At 34.3% G+C, this 22,779-nt stretch overlaps 1 protein-coding gene across 8 annotated transcripts in view; it reads left to right on the plus strand.

The window, feature by feature from the left end:
* Positions 1,223-22,779, plus strand: part of LOC109840530 (protein arv1 homolog) — a 26,249-nt gene continuing 4,692 nt past the window's right edge. For 2 of the 8 annotated variants that reach the window (XM_020409198.1, XM_020409199.1), the window contains exons 1-9: positions 1,223-1,363; positions 2,120-2,332; positions 2,431-2,478; positions 16,856-16,945; positions 18,311-18,356; positions 18,454-18,536; positions 18,641-18,735; positions 20,787-20,853; positions 20,953-21,028. In XM_020409198.1, coding sequence (XP_020264787.1) covers positions 2,222-2,332; positions 2,431-2,478; positions 16,856-16,945; positions 18,311-18,356; positions 18,454-18,536; positions 18,641-18,735; positions 20,787-20,853; positions 20,953-21,028 — 616 coding nt within the window. In that variant the 5' untranslated portion in view covers positions 1,223-1,363; positions 2,120-2,221. Of the gene's footprint in view, positions 1,364-2,119; positions 2,333-2,430; positions 2,479-16,855; positions 16,946-18,310; positions 18,357-18,453; positions 18,537-18,640; positions 18,736-20,786; positions 20,854-20,952; positions 21,029-22,779 lie in introns of those variants that run through there. The other 6 variants (XM_020409204.1, XM_020409203.1, XM_020409201.1 and 3 more) reach the window with 5 other exon arrangements.

The raw sequence follows: 22,779 nt of genomic DNA on the forward strand, positions 1-22,779 counted from the left end.
AACGGAGACACCCCTGTGAGTAGGGCTGGGCATATTCGGTTCGGTTCGGTTTTATGCCCAATCCGCATCCAATCCAAATTTTTCGGATGCTCAAAACTCTCATCCAGATCCAGATTTTTTCCCTTCATCTGAATATTCGGCCCAACCGAAATTCGGTTCGGTTCGGTTCGATTTCGGTTTTGAATTTGCAAAGAGTTCTATCCAAAGACTTCTGTTGTAAATTTGCAAGCTGGGCATTGTCCTCATGATGAGGTTCCTGAGCTCGCCAACAAAGCTTTATTAGACTGGTTATCATCTTTAGAATAAAGTTTTGGATTGGTATAATTACGCAGAAAACTGATGTTTTAAAGATGTTGTTCATATAATACAGCATGCTTATCTCTTGTAAGTATCATGTACATAACACATTTTGTGATTGATTTGAATCATATGTAATTCTCAAGATCTTTTCTGCGAAATTTTTTAACTAAAGTTTAAGTTTATTTAATTACACCGGGAGTGATGTTTTGTATGATATTGTTTATATAATGTAGCATAGCATCTTTTGTAAGTGCATCATGTGCATAACAAATTTTCTGGATTGATTTGAAACTTTACTTAGTTCTCAAGGATATTTTTCTGTGATATTGCTGTACTCATTGCTTGAAACTGCTCCTTGCGCCGTTTGAATCTATTGGATGATAACATGAAAAGTTTTGAGGTATAAGTTTAGTCTCTAAACCGCCCAACAAAATTCGGGTCGGTTTTTTTTTGGGCGGTTCAGGGGTTCAAACCGGATCCAAACCGATTTAATTCGGTTCGTGCGGTTTAGAGACTTCTTCTCATTCATTTAATTCGGTTCGGTTAACCGGTCCGTTTTTTCGGGTGGTATTTTCGGTTGAACTGGTTTTTTTCGGTTTTTGCCCAGCCCTACCTGTGAGATCAACACAAGCGTGTTCCCCCCTGCTCCAGTTGTAGCCAAGAACGTTTGCCGGCCTTATAGAGTAGATCTAGCCTCTTCAGGAGGAGTGAGGAAGTTAACCGACGCTTCCTTCTATGATGAGATCCCTGCTCTATGGAGGATATCATACAAGACATCTCTGACTAAATCGTGCCTGTACTTGAACCCCGACTGCTACAGACATAATTCCACCCATGTCACATTAAATCAATGCTGAGATATACCCGGTATCACATGAAACCAACGGCTGAGATTTGGCCCCGTCTCTTCTCGAGGCCCTAATTTTTTCTCCGCCTCTCTCTGTCTCTCCCTCTTTTTTATTTCTCTGCCCCTCTCTGGTCCTCTTCCCCTCCGGCGCATCGTCTCCACCTTTGTCATCTTCTCCGACTTGATCAACTCCTCCGGCGCCATCCATGACCTCAGGTACCTTTATTTTCTCGGTTAATAATTTTTTTGCTAATTATTTTCGCATTTTCATCATTTATTGAGCTCTAATTTCACTCTCGTAAATAGATTCCTTAATCTATGTTATTTCCCCCCTTGTCATTGATGTATTTCTCTACATGTTTCCATAGTTTTGTAATTTATAATCACATTAGAAGTTCTAATCAATTAAGGATTATTAATTAGTTTGTAAAAAATATCAACTATTTTATTAAATATGAAAATTTTATGACTAATTAAATTTGGAATTTTTTTATTACGTGTAGTTGAATAATTGAATAGTTAAATCGGATTTTTTGGCTATTAGGTTGAAATTATGATTTAATTGTTACATCCTTAAAAGATAACAGGCTTCCTCACAACTCTAATTATTAGGTCTTAATTAGGAATTATATTTTATATTTTAAGCAATTAAGAATATAAATTATATTATAAACAAATAATCTTAATCATTTGATTTTAAATAATTATAGGATAATTTTTTTGTCGTTGTTGTCACGTAAAAATTTTCCATTAATCATTTCAAACTTTTGTAAGAACATACACGTAATGTTTGATGTTTTGGTAACCTTTATATATCGGAAATGTGATGACTTTATATTGTGTTCTTTTCAATCATTTTATATAAGCTCATGTTATTTTTACAAGCTCATGTTATATTGTGATCACATATATATTCATGCTAAGTTATTTTGATAAGTTCATTGATATTATGTGCTACCTCGACCGCCTTAGGGTTATGTCCTTTTTAGGAATTTATCTTCTATCGAGCTCCTCGAGATATTCCCTCTCTTCCTCTCTAGGGTCTAAAGTGTAAAGTTTGGACTGAAAGTGGGGATGAATCCCAATGGAGAGCAAGTGTTGGATCTGCGCTGTGTAAACTGCGGATGGGGAATTGAGAGGCTCTTTGTGCAGTACTCACCTGGAAATATTCGGTTGATGAAATGTGTAAATATTCTCCCTTCTCTTGTTCTTTAGATGCTGACAAATTGAATATTCGATCAATTATTAAATTGCTAATTTTGGCTTGTTTTTCTATTGTTTAGGAGAGTTGCAAGGTGGTAGCTGATCCCTACATTGAATGTGAATTCATGGTAGGCGAAATTTTCTTGTGCTTTTGAGAATTTTTTTTTTGTTATTTTATATATTTCTGTGTAAAATTGTGAATATCTTTGGTAGTCAGATTGTTGCATTATTTATTACTGTGACTGGTTGGTGCAATTTAGTTACCAATTGAAATTTCCATTATTCTGTATGTGCCAATTAGGTTTTGAAAATTCACTGTGATCTATTTGAGTTCCTTTTCCCCTTTTCCCTCTTAATAAAAAAACACTGAATATCATTAGGGACATAATATAGATTTGAAGCTATATGAAACTGTTTCTAGACACTGGAGGACACTCGTGAGTAGATAGTTTCCTGGAGCCAAACACTGAATATCATTAGGAAGATAATATGGATTTGAAGCTATATGAAATTGTTTGTAGACACTGGAGGACACTGGTGAGTAGATAGTTTCCTCGAGCCCCTGCACATTTGTCAAGGGCGACTGGCGAGGTTGACCAACCGAGCCAAGAACAAGGATTCCAAGAAAATCATTTTGAGTTCTCATTGGGACAAAGGATGATGGAGAGAAGTTGGAATAAGAAGTGGCGTGATAATATTCGAGGAGTACCTATTCCATTTGCTTTTATCTCAATGCTGCATTCATGTGATCCTTTTGGTTGGGCCATTTTCCAGTGTGGAAGTTTCATCACATAGCTATTAATGTAGACTTTTGTTATGTGTTATGAGGAATCCTCTTCTTATCATATTTGATGCTTTATGAGCTTATCTTTCTCTAACTAGGCTACCATTGTTCGTGAACCAGACTGACAAACCTATTACTTTATCTTTACTTAAAAATATCGTAGTTGTTTTAAAAATGTAGTTGTTAATATGAGATACAACAACAATCACCACCAAGTCTTTATCCCAAATGTTTAAGATTGGCTACATGAATCCTATTTTTCCATTTTATTTTATTACGGGTCATTTCCTCCGTTAAGTTAGTCTTAATCATATCTTTCTTAATTGCTTCTAATCATGTCATTCTAGGTTATCCTCTAGATCTCCTAGCCCCATTAACACTAATATTATCACTTTTTCTAATCAGTACACTAAGGGGTTTCTGTTGTACATAACCAAACCATTTTAATTTATTCTTTCTCATTTTATCCTCAATAGGCGCAAACTCTAATTTATTACGGATGTACTGATTTCTTATTCTATCTTTTAATGTATACCCACAAGACCATCACAACATTCTCATTTTTGCTACACTCATTTTTTAAACATGTTTTTTAATTGTCCAACATTTTGATCCATAAAGCGTAGTTGGTCTTATAACCGTCATATAGAATTTTCCTTTTAGTTTCATTAGTAATCTATGATCACATAAGACTCCCAAGCACTCCTCCATCTCAACCATCCCGATTTGATTTGATGCACAACATCATCCTCTATCTCAAGATCATGTCTAATGATAGATTCTAAATAGTGAAAATGATTAGTTTTAGTTATTTTTTGGCCATCGATATGTACTATAGACTATCTTTCTTTCTTAGTTTTACTAAAAATTCATTCAATATATTCTGTTTTGTTCTACTAATTCTAAAACCTTTAGACTCGAGATCTTATATCTATCTTTCTACTTTAGAAATAATGCATCTTCTAGTTTCATCAACTAATACTATATTAGCAGCAAATAACATGCACCATGTGATTTTATCCTGAATATGCTTAGTAAGTTGGTCCATAACTAATGTAAAAAGATAAAAACTTAACGCTGACATTAGTGTAAATCTATGGTAATAGGAAATAGTTTAGTCTCTCCTTCATTAGTTCTTACTGTAGTTGTTACTCTATCATACATTTCTTTAATCACATCAATATATATACTAGATACATGTTTCTTTTCTAACATCCACGACATTACCTCTCTAGGTACTCTATTATAAGCTTTCTCTAGACCGATAAAAATCATATGTAAATCATTTCTCTTATCTCTATATCTCTCCATCAACCATCTCAAAATATGTATAGGTTTCATAGTTGATCTCCCAGACATAAAATCAAATTGTTTTTTAGATATACATGTCTCTTTTCTTAGTCTTTGCTCAATTACCCTCTCCCAAAGTTTTATAGTATGACTCATGAATTTTATACCTCGATAATTTGATTAACTTTGTATATCCCTTTTATTTTTATATGTCGGTATCAAAGTACTAATCCTACACTTATCCAATATTCTTTTCATCTTAATAATTTTATTAAATAGTTTAGTTAACCATCCTAAGCCTATATCCACTAGTAAAAAAATGGGCATCTTTGACGGGCTTTCCCGTCAGGGATGTTAAATTTCCCGTCAGGGATACGTATCCTTGACGGCTTCTCGTCAATGATACGCTGTCAGTAAAAGTCCTGTCAGGGAAGAAACATCCCTGACGGGCCGCCGTCAGGAATAAGCATTAATGACGTCATCTTCCCTGACGGCGGGCGCTGTCAGAGATGTGAAAATATCGCTGACGACGGTCCCGTCAGGGATGTGAAAATATCGCTGACGACAATCCCGTCGGGGATGTGCATCACATCCCTGACGGGCACGCCGTCAGGGATAAACATCCCTGACGGGCACGCCGTCAGGGATAAACATCCCTGACGGCCACGCCGTCGGGATGTGTATAATTTTCATCAGGAATAAACAACGCTGACGGCAAGCCCGTCTGGGATATTATGTACATCCCCGACGGGACAACCGTCAGCGATATGTATCCCTAACGGCATGCCCGTTAGGGATCGTTATATAATCAGCAAAAGAAATTATGCTTATTTCATGCAAAATTTCATGTATACAATCCTTGCCTACATTCGAAATATATGCATCCAAATTTCACAACAATCTCCACAACCATCTCGCATACGTTCAAATTTCACAAATTTCGTGCACTTTCCATAATTAGTATCTCCCATACATCCACACACTACATTCGAAATTTTAACAATTCAAAATTCACAAACATTTAACTCACATACATTCAAATTTCACATTTCATAACTAACATCTCACATATATCCACACCCTACATTCAAAATTTTCACAATCCAAACTTCACAAATAACAATCCGCAAAAAATAATATGATAATTTCCTATACATCTCATAAAATATCTATATCCACATATATCGTACGCACATACATACCCACATAAACAAGCATCCATAAAAGATCCATATCCATACCCACATATATCTCACAGTTTCAATAAATAAGAGTTTGTGGATATAAAGCATACAAACATATCATAATCTTCCATATAAAGATGTTTAAGATACAAAAAAAATAAAATAAAAATAAAAATAAAAACTCACTAAGTCAGGTCATCCGCATTGCCATCATCCACATTGCCACCGACGGCTCCATCCCCCCGACTCGTGCCCCCAATGACATCATCTTCATTCTAAAAACAAAATAATCTAAATTTAGACTTACGCATTTAATCTTGTGTGTATAATCATGTTTTACGTATATAAATAAGTATACATGTCTATTACTCTCTTCGTTATCGGTAAATGCCTTTTGAGAGGCCAAAAAGTTCATAATCTGCGTTTGCAATCGAGTAGGAATCCGACGTCTTCAAGATTTCATTATTTGTCTGGAAACCATCGCAGAAGTAGCAGTAGGGTGGATCACTCGCATAAGCTCCTCTTGAATATCCTTCCACAACTCGGCAATATGACCATCCAAAATATTCATCACTGATGTAACAAGTTGCATTGCCTGCTGAGTGTAGTCCTCCTGCGGCATATAAGAGGGTACCCCTGAGGGCATCGTCGATGGTGTTGAGATCGACGGAGGCTGGAATGGTGTAAACAACCTCCGAGTTCCCACTTCCATCCACCTGATCCTCCCATTTTTGGGAAGTCCACAAACTAAATGGCTCACAATATAATTCTCCTCTCCAGTTAGGGGCTCCTGGCTTTGTTCAACAACCTCAACATATGTGTTTTCTAATGCTTTCTAAGAGACAAAAAAGATGAATATACGAATTGGCATTTCAATAATAAAGATAATGTAAACCTTCAAGATTAGTTTTAGTATTATGTAATTCATTCGGATAGAGTGAAAGTAAATACACCATTAAACTACTTGCATATTTTGGGCTAGTTGTAGCTTTTTCTTCTTCTCCTCATCGTCATCATACCCCTTCTTAAAGTAAACCATCGTCCTCTTATGCAGTTCGTGAAGCGAGATAAATGGGGCGTTCTGAGATTTATAAATTTATTTATTAGTTTCATTTATCAAATATTATTGGAAACAGAGAGAATATATATAGAAGATTAAAATATTTTATACTGTTGTCCTACAAAATTGATCCTCATTCTGGGCAAATGAAGTAGTCCCCGTATGATGATCATAATCTTTCCTCAATTGGTTTTGTTGATTTCTCTGACATTTTTTCTTCAATAATAACAAAGAATTTTAGTACAATCTATAATATACAACGAAATATAGCACTATATTCAGATAAATAATTTTTTGGTATGCAATTTCTATTAATATAACAACATTTGCACAGTAATAACCTATTTTTTTTAAATTTCTTTGCTTTATAAGCATAAACTCAATTTAAATATTCAAATGGCATCTAACTAATCATCTGTACTAGCTTAAAGCTTTTGGTTTCCTTGAAAATTATGCATTTATATATATTTACTTGGTGATCCTCCTGACCCCATAATACTATAAGTGCAGCTAAATGATCTGGGCCAATCCTCGGATCTCGCTTGTAGATCCTCTCCCAGTTCACACTGTAACTTTCAAAACATTTCTTCTTTATCTCATGTCTCCACTCTCGAAGAGCATGCTTGAATTTTTCCATGTATCCAAACAAAAAATCCCACCCTACGTGATTGTCTTCGATGTTGAAATATCTCTAATTATAGACATACAGTTAAGTAAGACCAATCGATTAGATAGGTAAAATAATTAAAAAATAACAGTTTAATTTACCTAACAATCTCGATATATACTCTCCAAGACATGAAAGAGCTGCTCCTCAGCCTTGTAATATGGATTAAGACAATCACTTTTCCGTACTAAGCATCCAAGATATGAGGTGAAGTTGTTAGCCCATTGCTTGGTGGGAATCCTGCTGTGTCCCCACCTTAAAATTGCACGAAAGCCATCCAATGGTAATTTCTTTTTAAACTCACTTCCTTTGCGTCCTTTTTTTCTTGAAAAGCTTATCTCCTACAATAATGGAAAAATATTTGTTATGCATTATAATATTAGACAAGCATTTAGGGTATCTATAGTAGCTAAAAAATATAAAATTATAAGTCAATTTACCAAATCTCTGTCTGATTTTAGCTGTAGCATCAACTAGTATATCATCAATTTGCGACGTTTAATCATCCAACCGTTTTTAGCCAATTTATACTTCTGCATCTGCTTGAGATCGTACCCCTCTGTAAATGCTGGTAAAGGCCCACGCTCAATCCCAGGAATGTATGCTTGAAGGACTGGAGGCTCTGCATGCAATGGTATGGACGATGACTCATCCTCGCTCTTACCTAAAGAAATAAAAAAATAAGTTATTATTTTCATTTATCATGAATGATAAATACTTAAATTAAGTTATACCTATGATCTGGAGATGATGCTCGCTCATGCTGGCTCTTCCTTGGTGGGTCGGTCATGACCGGGGCTTTTGAATAGCCCCTCCTACTCAAGTTTTTAGACATATGCAAGTTGAGTAAATATGCAAAACAATATATTATATATCAATATGCAATTTAGATTGGCCAAAATAAAATCAAGATATATTATTGCGATATTAAACTTTTCATTTCACAGCAAGCCTTTAGGCATCTGCAAGTTGAATATGCAAAAGAAGATATTATATATTTATATGTCATTTATATTGTTCAAAAGGTAAATAAGATACATCGTAGTGATAATATAAAGTTTTCATTTTATAATTTACAAACTAAAAAATGTTAAATGAAGACGTTACTTCAACTAGTTAATTCTTAGCTCCTGTTAATGTCTGTGATAATATTTGGAATGTCAGTCCGAGTCGTTGGAGCATCCGTATCAAACACTACGTTTTGAGGGTATGAGAATTCATCGATAGCTGCATTTTGCTCATTGAAATTGTCTATATAGCTCTCATCACCATCTTCATCGGTAGAATGTTAAATATAAGATTTAGGATCCTTGTATAGGACAACCCACTCGTCTTTAACTGTAGGATTTTTCACATAGAAACATTGTCCCACCTGAAATGTAAACATGAATTTTTCATCATTATCTATTTCTTTATCGAGATTGACAATTATAAATCCAAAAGAATCCTTTTGAGTTTTTGCAAAACACCAACGAATCATAAACATCATGTATTTATGTTTATTTGGACCACCATAGCCGTAAAATATCTCCACCATATCTTCCAACCGTCCATAATATGTTATATTATTTTCAACTGGATTCTAATCTCTTCTGTTTGAGAAACATTCTCGTGAGAAGGTAGTCATGACACCACTGTTCTAGGTAACCTTCGTATCATCAACATCCATTGTGTAAAATTTATACCCATTAACACGATATTCACCATATTAGTTTACGACATAGTAAGGACGTGCGTGAACCTTCACTTTTTCTGATATTTGGTTATTAAGGACAAGTTGTTCGTGGATCTAAAAATAGACAATAAAGAAACTATTAAATCAACAATTACTAAATTATTTAATGAAAATGATAATACGACTAAATTTAACAATATTTACTTCATTCTTCATCCAAACAAGGAATTCCTTCATATGTCTTTCTTTGATGTCATGTACTGCTGTACTACCCGTAATTTCATTCTTTAGTTTCCTGATGTTGCCTAGCAATGCAATAAATATATTATTATTGTCAAAGTAGTTTAATTTACTAGTTAGTGGTATTCAAACTTTTATGTGATATTTTACCTTCTGTACTCTGAGAAGATTTCAAGATTGTTTAATACGTATGCATAAGCTTGATCTAACAATAGGTTAGAATAATTTTTGTTCATTCCCCGAGGATATAGAACTGTGTTATCTTTATTATTAACAGGTGCTTGAAGTACAGTTTGTTCCCCTCATATAACGTGAGGCAAATAAGAGACTCGTTTCTCACGTAACTTTCAGCCATTGAACCTTCTGGACGAGCTTTATTATGAAATTAGTGCTTCATTGAACCTAAATATCTAAGAAAATGATAATTTATCAAGTATAAATGTAAAGATATTAACAGTAGTAGATGTAAATATTGATAGGTAAAGATTCATGTTTTTCAAATACTAACCTCTCTATTGGATACATCCAACGATAATGGACTGGTCTTGCTATTACAGCCTTCTCTGCAAGATGTTGTGTAAGATGAACCATTACTGTGAAAAAAGATGGAGGAAAGAGCATCTTCATTTCACAAAGTGTTTTCGAAATAATTTCTCCAAGTTTTTCAAAATCACCGACGTCTATAACTTTAGAACAAAGCTTTCTGAAAAATCCATAAAAATTAATTATAACCTTCACTGCTTTTTTATTCTACATAGTACTGCATAATGCCACTGGGAGCAATTGATGAAGAAACACGTGATAATCATGAGTTTTAAGTCCTAATATTTTCCTTTCTTGCACCTGAACATTGTTCGATATGTTTGCGGAGTAACCCTCTGGTAACTTCATTGATTTGAGGACTTAATAAAATATTTACATCTTAATCTTCGACATCGTAATACGAGAGGCAGGCAACTCAATTCCGACATTTTTTGGTTGCAATTCCTCTAATGTTCAATGCAATTAGATCTTGACGAGCTCGTAGATCATCCTTTGATTTATTAGCATCTTGCAATAGTGTTGATAAAAGATTATCGTAAATATTTTTTTAATGTACATGACGTCCAAGTCGTGTCGTATTTTTAGCTCTTTCCAATAAAGTAATTGAAAGAAAACGCTAAATTTTGTCCATCCTGAGGGCAATTTTACGACTTCAGTCCCATCACTCACCACTTGTGTTTGTCTCATTCATTTCGCTATCCTTTTGTTAATACGCAAGTTCTTTACTCCAAATAAATCTTCTTCGAATAGCGCTTCTTTCCAAATCTGACATTAGAGAACTTCTCAAGCAAATGCACAATCTGATCTCCACTTAATGGACGAGGATGATCTCTCTTCTCAACAGTCCCATCAAAAAACTTGCTCTATTTTTTTGTTTTATATCTGTGTTTAGGGTTCAACTACCTTCTGTTAAACCAATAACAAAACTTTCAACTGCGTTGCAGATGAATACCTTTGAATTCTGGATCACACATTGGATAAGCATATGCTCCCTTTATAGACCAACCTGATAGATTCACATAGGTTGAAAAATTATTTATTGTCCATAGTAAAATACTACCTAGTCTGAAAGTCTGCTTTGCATGAGTATCATATGTCATAACTCTTTCAGTCCAGAGTTGTTTTAACTCATCAATTAGCGATTATAAAAACACATTTATGTCATTGCCTGGTGCATGCTTGCCCGATATCAGTAATGAAAGTATCATAAACGGTTGTTTCATACAAAGCCAATGCGGTAAGTTATAAGGTATTAATACAACATGCCATGTAGACCACCCAAAACTCATAATCACAAATGGATTAAATCTGTTGCTAGACAAACGTAGTCTAACATTCTTGCACTCATTGGCAAACCAAGGAAAAGTTCGATCCACATGCTTCCATGCCTCTACATCAGACGGATGTCTGACTTTGTCATCATTTATACGTTCTTCCATGTGCCATCTTATTTGCTTAACAGTTTCTTTATTCATATACTATCGTTTTAGTCTAGGTATCAAGGGAAAATGACGAAGGATCTTTGCTGGAATCTTCCTTTGCTTAAGCATAGACCTTGATGTCCTTTGTGTTTAAAATTTTTTTACGGTGTACCCACCATGATACTCCATAAATTGGACACTCCTGAAGGTCTTTATTATCTTTATAGTAGAGGATACAATCATTAGGGCATGCGTCGATCTTTTTGTAATCAAGTCCTATAACGGAAATAATCTTCTGCGTTATCATAATTTTTGGGTATGCTCTCTTTTCCAGCTCTCTTTTCCATTTGGAATCACTTTTCTCAGCAACAGAAGTAACATATTGAAATATTTATCTGTCATTCCGCTAAGGAACTTTATACGCAAAAGTCGTAGCATAAATGATAATATGGTAAATTCGATGCAATCCTCATACAGATCATTTTCATTGTCTTCTATTAATTTCATTATCTGCCAGCTCCTCAGGATCATTCACACATTCAGCATTTCCTGCAACTTCAACATCATCGACACTTCAATTTCATTTATATTAGGAACCATTAACATATTAGCAAACATCGTCTGTGTATCATCTATCCTCCCATCAGACGCACCGGTGTTCGACATACCGGTGTCTGTCGTCAGTTCCATTTCTTCAAGACATCCTTCCATGTGAAATGTCCAATATTTATACTCCTCATAAATCCTGATATTAGATGTCTATGTAAATCACTTTTATTCTCCAACACCAGATTTTTACACCAATAGCAGGGACAATACACGACATCACTATTTAACTTTCGCGGGTCTGCCAAGGCGTACTGTATGAAAGAATTTATTTCATCTTTATATCGACTGTCTCTCCATCTCTCAATACGAGGAATATCGATCCTTGATTTGTCGGGAACTATCCTTATCTATATAATATATATAATTTTTATTAATGAAATTAAATATAATTAGGTAATCTGAAATTAATGATTAACGCATCAAATTAATGATTGGGTAATATTAACTTTTTTAATAACATCGAGGAAATACAAATTATAATAATCTCCGAGGGGGAATTGCCAAAACATAAATTATGTTTTTCTAAAATCTAATGCTTATATTTTCAATAAGACGCTTTAACAACTGTCATAGGAAATGGACCTATCCCATTAGGAATATAGTAGTGTCTACATCTACCTTTGTATACTTTATGCGTTTTTATTTCTTAAAAATTTCGGCAGTACCTACCCGCTGTTCTCCGAGTACACTGTGCGGATGTTATAATGCTTATCAATGATCGATAATAGATCGACACACAAAGCAACATACGCTTATTGTACACGGAGAACAATACAATATGCGTTATTAAAATTTTAAGTATTAAAAATGCATAAAGTATACAAAGATAGATGATACACTACTGTATTCCTAACCTGTACGAGAAGGGGAATCCTCCCCGGACAAATCTAATAATTATTGTATGTAGATCATGCTCCTAATATAATTCACGTAATTCTCTTTAGATATAAAAAGTATTTTCACATCCAACTAGAATTGCGTGCGTTTATGTTAGAAGAGATTAACATCCAATATTATTAGACGGGAAACTAGGGGTAATGACTTCTGGTTCATATAATCATGATATATAACAAAATACAATGTTATATATTTAACTAAATTGAATGCATCAATAACAGCAGAATGATTTGTCATAACAATCACTGTTTAATTAGTTTGATTAGGGTAAGGTAGATTTTAAGTAGATGTTAAAATTAGTTTAATTAGAGTCTTAGACTTATGGTAATATAATCATGGTTGTATTAATGTTATTTAAGGATAAAGTCCAATTTAATTTGAATTGGATTAAAATGATAATACGAGTAAAGTTAGTTTAGTTAGGATGATAGACTAAAGTCATATAATATTATTAACATTAGGCTTATTTTTATTGAATATTTTTATAGTAATATTTAATATGGTTAGTTAAGACTAATGGCCAAGGTTGATTTAAAGTAAAATTAGTTTAATTAAAATTAGGAGTAATGGTTAACGTTAGTTTATTTAAGATTCTACACTTAGGATAATGTTTTTTGGATTAGGATTATAAACATTAGTATTAGGATTATTTTCGATAGTTAGTTCATAGAGTTAGGATTATAGTTATACATATTTAAATTAATTAATTAGATTTAGGATTAAGATCAAATTTGAGTAAAAGTTTGTTGAATTAGGAGGGTCATTGACTTGGTTAATGACTTTAAGGTAATAATTAGGAGTACTAGTTAATTAAATTTTAGTCAATTAGGGTTATCAAATTAGGAATAGGCTAACTAAAGTTTAATTAGTACTATTATATATGAGATTAGGGTAAGAAAAAGGATAAAGTTAGTTTAATTAGGGTTCTATACATAGGGTAATGTGATTAGGGTTACTATTAGGATCATATTAGGTTGATAAATTTAATTGAGTTATTAAAGTTAAGGATTAAAGTAGATTATTGAGTTATTAAAGTTAAGATTAAAGTTATTAAAATTGAATTAGTTAATTAGAGATTGAAATATGCTAACTTTTTGGTTAAAGTTAGTTGAATTAGGGTTATATACTTAAGTAGATAAGTTTAATTGATTAGATTTGATGAGAACTAAATTTAGGGTTAGGATTATCAAACTTAAAATAGTATTATATATGAGATTTAGGTGGAATAAAAATAAAAATTAGTTTAATTACGATTCTATGCTTAGGATAATGCTATTGGGGCTATAGTGAGTATAATTAGGTTTTTTGATTTCAATTTTTGATAATAGGAGCAAAGTACCCATAATATTGTAATAAAAATGTGAAATTAGTCAAAAATATTACCTTGAGCAGATCGGGTTGACGGCGTCAAACTGGCGGCGGCGAGGCGGTGCAGTCGGAGACGCGGTCATGGCCTCTGTGCGAGCGTGTAGCGCGAGGCGCGGTAGTCGAGACGCGGTCCGGATGCGGAGGCGTAGACGCAGGCCTGTGCGTGAAGGCGTAGACGCGGATGACGCAGGGGACGGTGATGCGTCGACGGTCAGCAACGACGGTTGCGATGGCCGTGGAGCGGGGATGAGGGTGCTGGAGATTTAACAGGAGAGAGATAGGAGAAGGTAAAAAGTAATTTTGGGGGAATACCCCCCACCCCCCCCCCAAAAAAAAAAAAAAAGAATTTCACACATCGCTGCCAACGATGTCCTCCCGTCAGCGATGTTAACATCGTTGACGGGCTACGCCGATCGTTGAAGGCTACATTCCTGACGGCTCATGCCGTCATGATTGTATATATTGCTGACGGGAAACACTCGTCAGGGATGTTACTGTCAGCAATATAACGATTTCTACTAGTGATCTCCAAGACATTTTCAAACTTTAATAGGGATATCATCCGGTTCTACGGTTCGTCCACTTTTCATTTTCTTTAGAGCATCTTTAACCTCACTAATCCTAATTTTTGGACAATATCTATAGTTCCTATCATTCACTATATGATCAAAATCTCTATTTTGCTCACTTGTTTGGTTATCATTAAACAATTGATAAAAGTAACCCCTCATCAAAATCTCTATTTTGCTCACTTGTTTGGTTATCATTAAACAATTGATAAAAGTAACCCCTCCACCTCTCTTTTATTTCCCTTTTGCTCACTTGTTTGGTTATCATTAAACAATTGATAAAAGTAACCCCTCCACCTCTCTTTTATTTCCCAGTCCCTCACTAGAACTCTTTGATGTTCACTTTTAATACCAAATCTCTACTTTTCTTTTCTCTAATCTTAGCAAGCTTATGTATATCTTTCTCTCCCTCCTTAGATTCTAACTTCTTATAAAATTTTCATAAGCCTTGTATTTATTCTCATCAAACGCTCTTTTTGCTTCCTTCCTTACTAGTTTATATTTTTCTAAGTTTTCCCTACTACACTTTTGTCATTCTTTATATAAAGTTTTTCTCTCTAATAACCTTTTGCACACATTTCACCACCAACTCTCCTTACCGTCTAATCTACAACCTTTAGATTCTTGTAGTATATCTTTAGTCACTTTCCTAATACAAGAAGACATGCTATTTCACATAATATTAGTCTTATTATCTATGTTCCATATATCTTTTTTTCATTATCTTATCTTTAAAATGTATTAAATTCTCTCTTTTTAAATTCCACCATTTAGTTCTTAGTCTCTTCTCTCGTTCACATTAGTTTTTTTACTCCACTTTTGAAGGATATGTCTAAGATCATCAATCTATGTTGTGTACTTAAACTCTCTCCCGGTATAACTTTACAAACCTTGCATGTTAACCTATGCGCCATTCTAGTAAGAAAAAAAGTCTATTTGGCTATTATTAAAACCACTTTTATAGGTTATTAAGTGTTCATCCTTTTTTTTAAAAAGTGTATTTGCTATTATCAAATCATACGATATTGCAAACTCTAAAATTAGTTTATCCATAACGTTTTTATCTCCATACCTGAAACCTCCATGTATCCTCTCATATCCGTTTTTATGCTTACCAACATGCCCATTAAGATCCCCTCCTATGAGTTATTTCTCTCCAAATAGGATTTCTTGTACTAATTCATCTAAACTATCCCAAAAATTTTCTTTTAGTACTATCGGGCAAGCCTATTTGTGGTGCATAGGTACTAATAATATTAATAACCTCTACACATAAGACTATTTTTATTAGTATTATTCTATCTCAAACTCTTCTTACATCTACAACACTTTCTTTTATTATATTATCTACAAGAATTCTCACTCCATTCCTATTCTTCTCTTTTCCCGTGTACCAAAGTTTATATTCGGTCTTTTCAAATTTTCTAGATTTTCACCTATCCATTTAGTTTCTTGTAAACAAATTATATTTATCTTTCTTCTAATCATGACATCCACTAATTCCATTGTCTTTCCGATAAGTGTATTTATATTCCAAGTAGCTAATATAATTCTATTTTGTTATAAAAGACTCCTACCATTTTTCCTCTTAGACCGTTCTAGTCTATGCCTAATACTATTAGGTACCCTATTAGAGGATTGTAGATTCTTAGAACACCATTGCTTACTTGTCATTATACCGGGGTAACATTGATGTAATGCGTCGCTTCCGGGGGACACCCTGACAAACCACCCTTGTTTACTTATCATTGCATCGGGGTGGTCGATGCAACGCGTCGCGGTGGGGACGCCCCAACAAGTTTACAATATAATTTATTTTTCATGTGGATCCGACTATGTTTTATGCTGGCTATCGGCTACCTAAATCAACCCTCTTCCTTTATCATGGCTTGGGACAGACAGTGCTGACAAACAACACTGGCGGAGTTAGTTGTTAATATGAGATCTACAATTTAATCCAGGAAACTAATAAGTTAGAAAATATTGGATGAATAAAAGTCTAACTCTGTTTCTATTTCCATGTTCTATTTCATCAAAGCTTAAAAGTTAAATGAGATGTATTTGCATTGTCATTACCCCCAGTTCACCAAAGACAATTTAATAACCAGATAGTTTAGAGTATTTCTACTTTTAGCTTAACAGCGAAATAATTATGTTTTTTATTGGTTTATATTAAGTATTCCCGATTATTTTTCTAGATTCTTCTGATCGACCTGATTCTTCACAAGACAAAGGCTTACCGACATTTGCTGTACAACATGCTCAATCTAGAAGCCTCTGATGTCAAGGTATTGAAAACTTATTTATTTTTCCTTATGTTTTTACAATATTTTCTTTCATAATGATCATTCTGCTGATAAACATATATAAAGATAATTGACAAAGTATACGTTTCCATCATTCTTGTTTTCCACTGTATATTGGAGCCTTTTCTGTATAACGCATGTTTACATTATTAGTTATGCCCTTTATCAACCATTAAGCTTCCTGACATGCATTTTTATTTGCAATTCTTTCCTACCAATTGAATCTGAAGTTATCCACAGGCTGACATGCAGAAGAACATACCTTTTGACTGCTAGGTTTGAAAAATAAAAACAAGGATCACACAGTTGGAAGAGGTATCGTATATCTGGAGGAGCTAATGATTCTCTTGATTTTTTGTAATAATATTGTTGATTGAAGTTAGGTTCAATTTCCTACCTCGATATTGCATAGGAGGCCCTGACTTGCAAGGTTGAGTACTTATAAGGAAGACTGAACACTAGTAGCCATAACAGGTAGCAATTCAGCTGGTTTCATAGCCTAAGGTAGGTCACATGCCTAGATCAGTAGGAAATAATTTTTGCAGACTGATCCTGTGAGGACTCCACGAATATTTACATAGAAGTCTTGTACCATTATTTATCATCGGATATACACCAGCCATCTTTGTGTGTGTGTGTGGATGGAAGTCACCCATTTCACTATGACACTCCAAAAAGAAAAATGAAAAAGAAAACTGCAGCATGCAAATGGAGACTGAATAGTGGTGTTTGCTAACACATGCGTGTAGGGTGTTGCAGGGGATGCAAACTTGAGGTTCTCAGTATTCGTGAATGTGATGGTTTTAGAAGAGTGATTAGCTAGCTGCGGTAACTCTCTGAGGCATTAAATAAGAAAGTGTATCCTCCAAGCATAAAAATGCCACCAACATGACATGAGGTTTGACTTCATGATTATATTTGTACATCAGAAAAAAAGTGTATGAGCAAATTAATGAAGTTTTTCAGAGATTTTTTCCATATGTAAGTTGATATTTGTCACAGGAGGAAGGTCACTGTAAACTGTGCAGAGGATTTCCTTTTGCATATTGCTAGTTCTTTCTTCGTGACTAGCATCTCATTAAGTTTCTTTTTATTGGTCAAAATATTTTGTCTAAGTGTCATGCTTCTTTTATACGTTCTAGAAAATTCTGACATTCTGAAATAAGATAACCCTGATGCATTCTGAGAAAGTTAAGATTCTCAGTTAAATTAATATGTTCCAGTTTTGCTGCTTCAACTTCTTCACTCTATCTGGAACTGCTTTATAGTGGATTTTCAGAATTTGTCAGTGCAAATTTTCTTAGTAGTCATGTATTCTTACAGACTTCGTCATCTTTCAATTTGCAGGGAATACTTTGGAAGTCAAGTTTAATCAATTTTCTTTTAGATGCATGTATCCATTTATGATTGACATGACTCATTCTTGAGATCCAGATTAGACCAAATAATACTATTCATTATGCTTTGTTGAAGGACCTTAACATTTTAAGATAGGTTTTCTATCTTGAAAGGAAGCAAAAATGATTTGGATTCATCCAAGGGACTTTTATTGACAATTTGGACATGTGGAGAGGTTAACTTCTGAACCTCTGAAAATACAGTGACCTTGATGTTTTATCATTAGATTGAACCCTTTGGTATGTTCTGTAACTAATGTTTCTGTAAAATATTATGCAGATATTTGTGAATGTTACTTTGGGAAATCTAATGTTTGTATCTGTTGTATTTCTTGGCACAAGGATTCTGCTCAATTCTACCTTTGCGATTACTAGGTAAAATAATAAAGTTATTTTCTATCCTATCCTGCTATGTAATATTTTCCATTTGTTGGTTCTTGTCCTCGATTGCTTCTATTCTGTTCTGCATGTATAATAGGGATTTCCATGTTTGAACATCTGTTCTGGAGAATTTTGACACATAATCGTGGACAAATTTCTTTAGTCATCATACTATATTTCCAGCACATGCTTGCACGATGAACGCTATACTTGGATGATTGTATACATTACAAAACCTTTATGTTTTACCTACATCTTTAAGTGGACTGTTTCAGGTGTGTATTTTGTGGGACTCGCGTCTATCATTTTTTCTTCTTTTCTTTTCTTTTAGGGGGCTTGTGTAATTGCTGGGGTTCTAGATTGTTTTAAAGCATAGATATCTAAGTTATAATCAGCCATCAGCCTGTACAACCATCTACAACCTCTTGATTCACAAATTGAGTGGGTGATAATCTCTTTAATTCATATAAACATATTGCTTCGTACAACAGTGACATGTTATATTCTGTTTCTGGTTTAGGAGTCAGATTAGGGATTCCTTGTTACCTCTTTACCTGGAACTTTATACTTTTCCCACCATGAATTTGACCAAGTTTCTATTTATTATGGGAGTAGGGACCATAGGGTTAGTTGAGAATTGAATAATTGTTGGAGGCTTGGAGCACTATAACTGATTAGAAATTTGATGTTAGTAAGCTGCTAAATGCACCTTTTGAATTTAACATATGATTTACAATCAGGCCTCCTTTTTAATATGATCTCAATCCAATTTCTAATCATCATTTTCAAATAATTTAAGTAAATTATATGAAATTTGCGTTGCTACTTTATCACTGTTGAGAGTTGTTTCTTTATGTATGTTTAGTCCCACATTGGTTAGAGACAAGTCTCTTTGTATTTATGATATTATAAATAACATCAAAGAGAGGGAACTATATATCTTCTCTGATTACTATTTTCAACATGGTATCAGAGCCATCCTCTTGATCATTCATCAAATCCCAGCTATCTATCCAAGCCAACAACCTTATCAAATATCTCGGGAGGCCCCACTTTACTCTGCGCAAGAGTTGAGGTGGGGCCCACATGAAATATGTGCAACTCATAGCGAAACCCTAGCCGCCACCCTCCAGCATCAAACCCTAACCCTCTATCCACAGCCGACGACCCTAGTCGCCACCACTTCCAATCACTGTTCAAAGATATTGTTTATCCGCCGTGACACTGTTCATCAGGAACACTGTTCATTTCAGCCCCATCCGACCTGACCCAAATACTGTTCATCCATTGATTTACATACTTTGTGATTGATATAGCGGAAAACTGATTTGTTTGGTTTGGATTTTGGAGATTGGTTTGGTGGAGATCGTTTCGTTGCTTTGCTTTGATGTTTGGTTTAGTGAAAATTGTTCAGTTGGTTTCGTTTTGGAGAATATCATTCTCTCAGTTCATTTGTTAGATCCCCAAAAAAGGATCATTCATAGATGGATCTTTAAAGAAGGATCAAATCCCTGAGGGGATTGTTTGTTTGGTGGATCCCGGAGAGAATCGTTTGTTGATGAATCCTTGAAGTGAATCATTTGCTTGGTAGATCCAAGAGAAGATCGTTTGTTGATCAGATCCCTGAGAAGATTGTTTGGTGGATCCCAGAGAGGATCGTTTGCTGATGGATGCATGAAGGATCATTTGTTTGGTGGATCCTGGAGAGGATCGTTTGGTTGGTGAAGCCCTAGAGGGGATCAAATGATTTAAAGACATCCAAGTGAAGATAGGAAGATCAAGACTACTTTGAGTGTTTGAAGCCTCGTCACAGATTAGAGTGTGTGCACTTTATTTGTTACAAGTTGAACATGTATAATATATATATGCTTAGCTTGAGGGGGAGTGTTGAGAGTTGTTTCTTTATATATGTTTAGTCTCACATTGGTTAGGGATAAGTCTCTTTGTATTTATAATATTATAAATAACATCCAAGAGAGGGAATTATATATCTTCTCTGATTACTATTTTCAACAATCACGTCAAAATATTTTTACTACATTCAGGTACAGAGGTATTTTGCTTGCTATCCTGGTTTCGAGCTACTTCAAGTTATTTCTCATGGCAATTATGGTATTTGTTCACTCCAATTCAGTATTCTTTAAAAGGAATTCTTCTCCATATTCCCATCTTTGTGCTTTTCATTCATTTCTGTTCATATTTTCTTGACAGGTTTGGGAATTTCCTTTGTCTGTCCTTTTCATCATTGACATATTTGTTCTATCATCAAATTGTGTCGCTTTACAAGGTATGAACTTGACTTTCTGAAACACAAAAATTCACTGTTTGGCTGTTTGTCTTGTCACGCAACAAACGTGTGTCATTGCACTTGGTTACTTCGTCTTAATTTTGTCCTATTTTGCATGTACGAGTTCTTATACACTGTACCTTGGAAGGAACATTAATTTCTTCTTTCTACCAATATACTTTAGCTTTGCAATTGTGAATTTATTGTTGACTGAGTGCATCCTTCTGTTACTCTCTAGCCATGTCCTGAACATGTGTGGAATGAACCTTTCCTTGCCTGCATGCACACAGACACATGAAAACTAGCCTGGCAGGTTTCCTAGATTCTTTTTCAAATTTGGGTATCATAATACAATGTAGATATCATACGCCCTTAGACTAATTAGATTCATGAACGTAGAATACCAATGAAATTGAATATACTTGTGCCACAGTTAAATTCAAGAATGCGAGCAACTAAGAAACCATATGTTTAAACATGAGTGTAGCAGAAATGAGAATGACATGATGGGTGTGTCGATATAGAATAAGAGATAAGATAAGAAATTACTGCATTTGTAGGAGGGTAAAGGGTGTACTATTGAGAATAAAATGAGAGAACTAATTGAAATGTTTTCGCCATATGCAAATGAGGCCACTAAAATGCACTGATTAGGAGAAGTAATAATATTAATATTAATGGAACAAGGAGGAGCAACTAATAGAACTTTGTTGGATCGAATTAAGAAGGGTATGTTAGTGGTAAACTCAACAAAGGGAATAGTCCTTAACAAAAATGAGTACAATATAGGATTTATATAGCCGAGTCCAAAAATAATTTGGGAGAAGGCTTTTGTTGTTTTCATCGTTTTTAGGATAAACTTTAACATATTACCATTAAATTTATTGTTTTTAAGTAAATAACATGATTTTAATTTATTAAATGTAACTGCCATAAAAAAGTATATTTTTCCAGAGCACCTCCCTAGTGATGATATTAGAGAAGTTGACATTAGAATCATACCCTCAGTTGACTAATGTCAAGTAACTAAAACATAAGGGAATTTAAAAAAAAAGCCTCGCATAACAGAAAACAACAAATTATACATCTTCTCCACTTCTACTCCTGAATATTTGCTTTCATCTTCGGGCCCTTATCCCCTTTCCTACCCCCACACCTTAGTTGTACGCAATGTTATGGAAAGTGCTAGGCGGACTAGGCGTTTGAGTTGGGGCCTAGCGTCTAGGCGTTTGCCCATTTTTAAATTTATTTAATTATGATAATTCACAAATATATGTATAAAGTTCATATAAAATTACAAAAAAACATAAATAACAGTGTTAGATCCATAAAATTGAACAGTGAATAAAATGGAACAAAAATTGAACATGATTAAACTAAAATTAACTAAAATTAGACTAATTAACTAAATTAAATTAATTAAACTAAATTGAACAAGATTAACTATTTAGTATTCTCTTCATACAAAATTAAACTAGAATTAAACAAGATCATTATTAAGTATTAACTATTAACTACATAAAAACAATGAAAAAGTTTTTAAAAATAGTATTAAAAAATGAAAATTTAAAATTTTATCTAAAGAGGAGAGGTGGCAGCTTCAGAACTTTGGCGGCTGCGAGAGAAGGTGGTTGCTCCAGACTTGTAGCAGTTGCGGGAGGAGGCAAGGACTAGGAGGTTGATGAGGCGGCGGCAAGAGAGGTGGGTGTTCGCGACTGCGGGAGGAGGCGAGGTGGAGGAGGAGGCAGCGG

This window comes from Asparagus officinalis, chromosome 5 (genome assembly GCF_001876935.1).
Source record: "Asparagus officinalis chromosome 5, Aspof.V1, whole genome shotgun sequence".
Lineage (NCBI taxonomy): Eukaryota > Viridiplantae > Streptophyta > Magnoliopsida > Asparagales > Asparagaceae > Asparagus > Asparagus officinalis.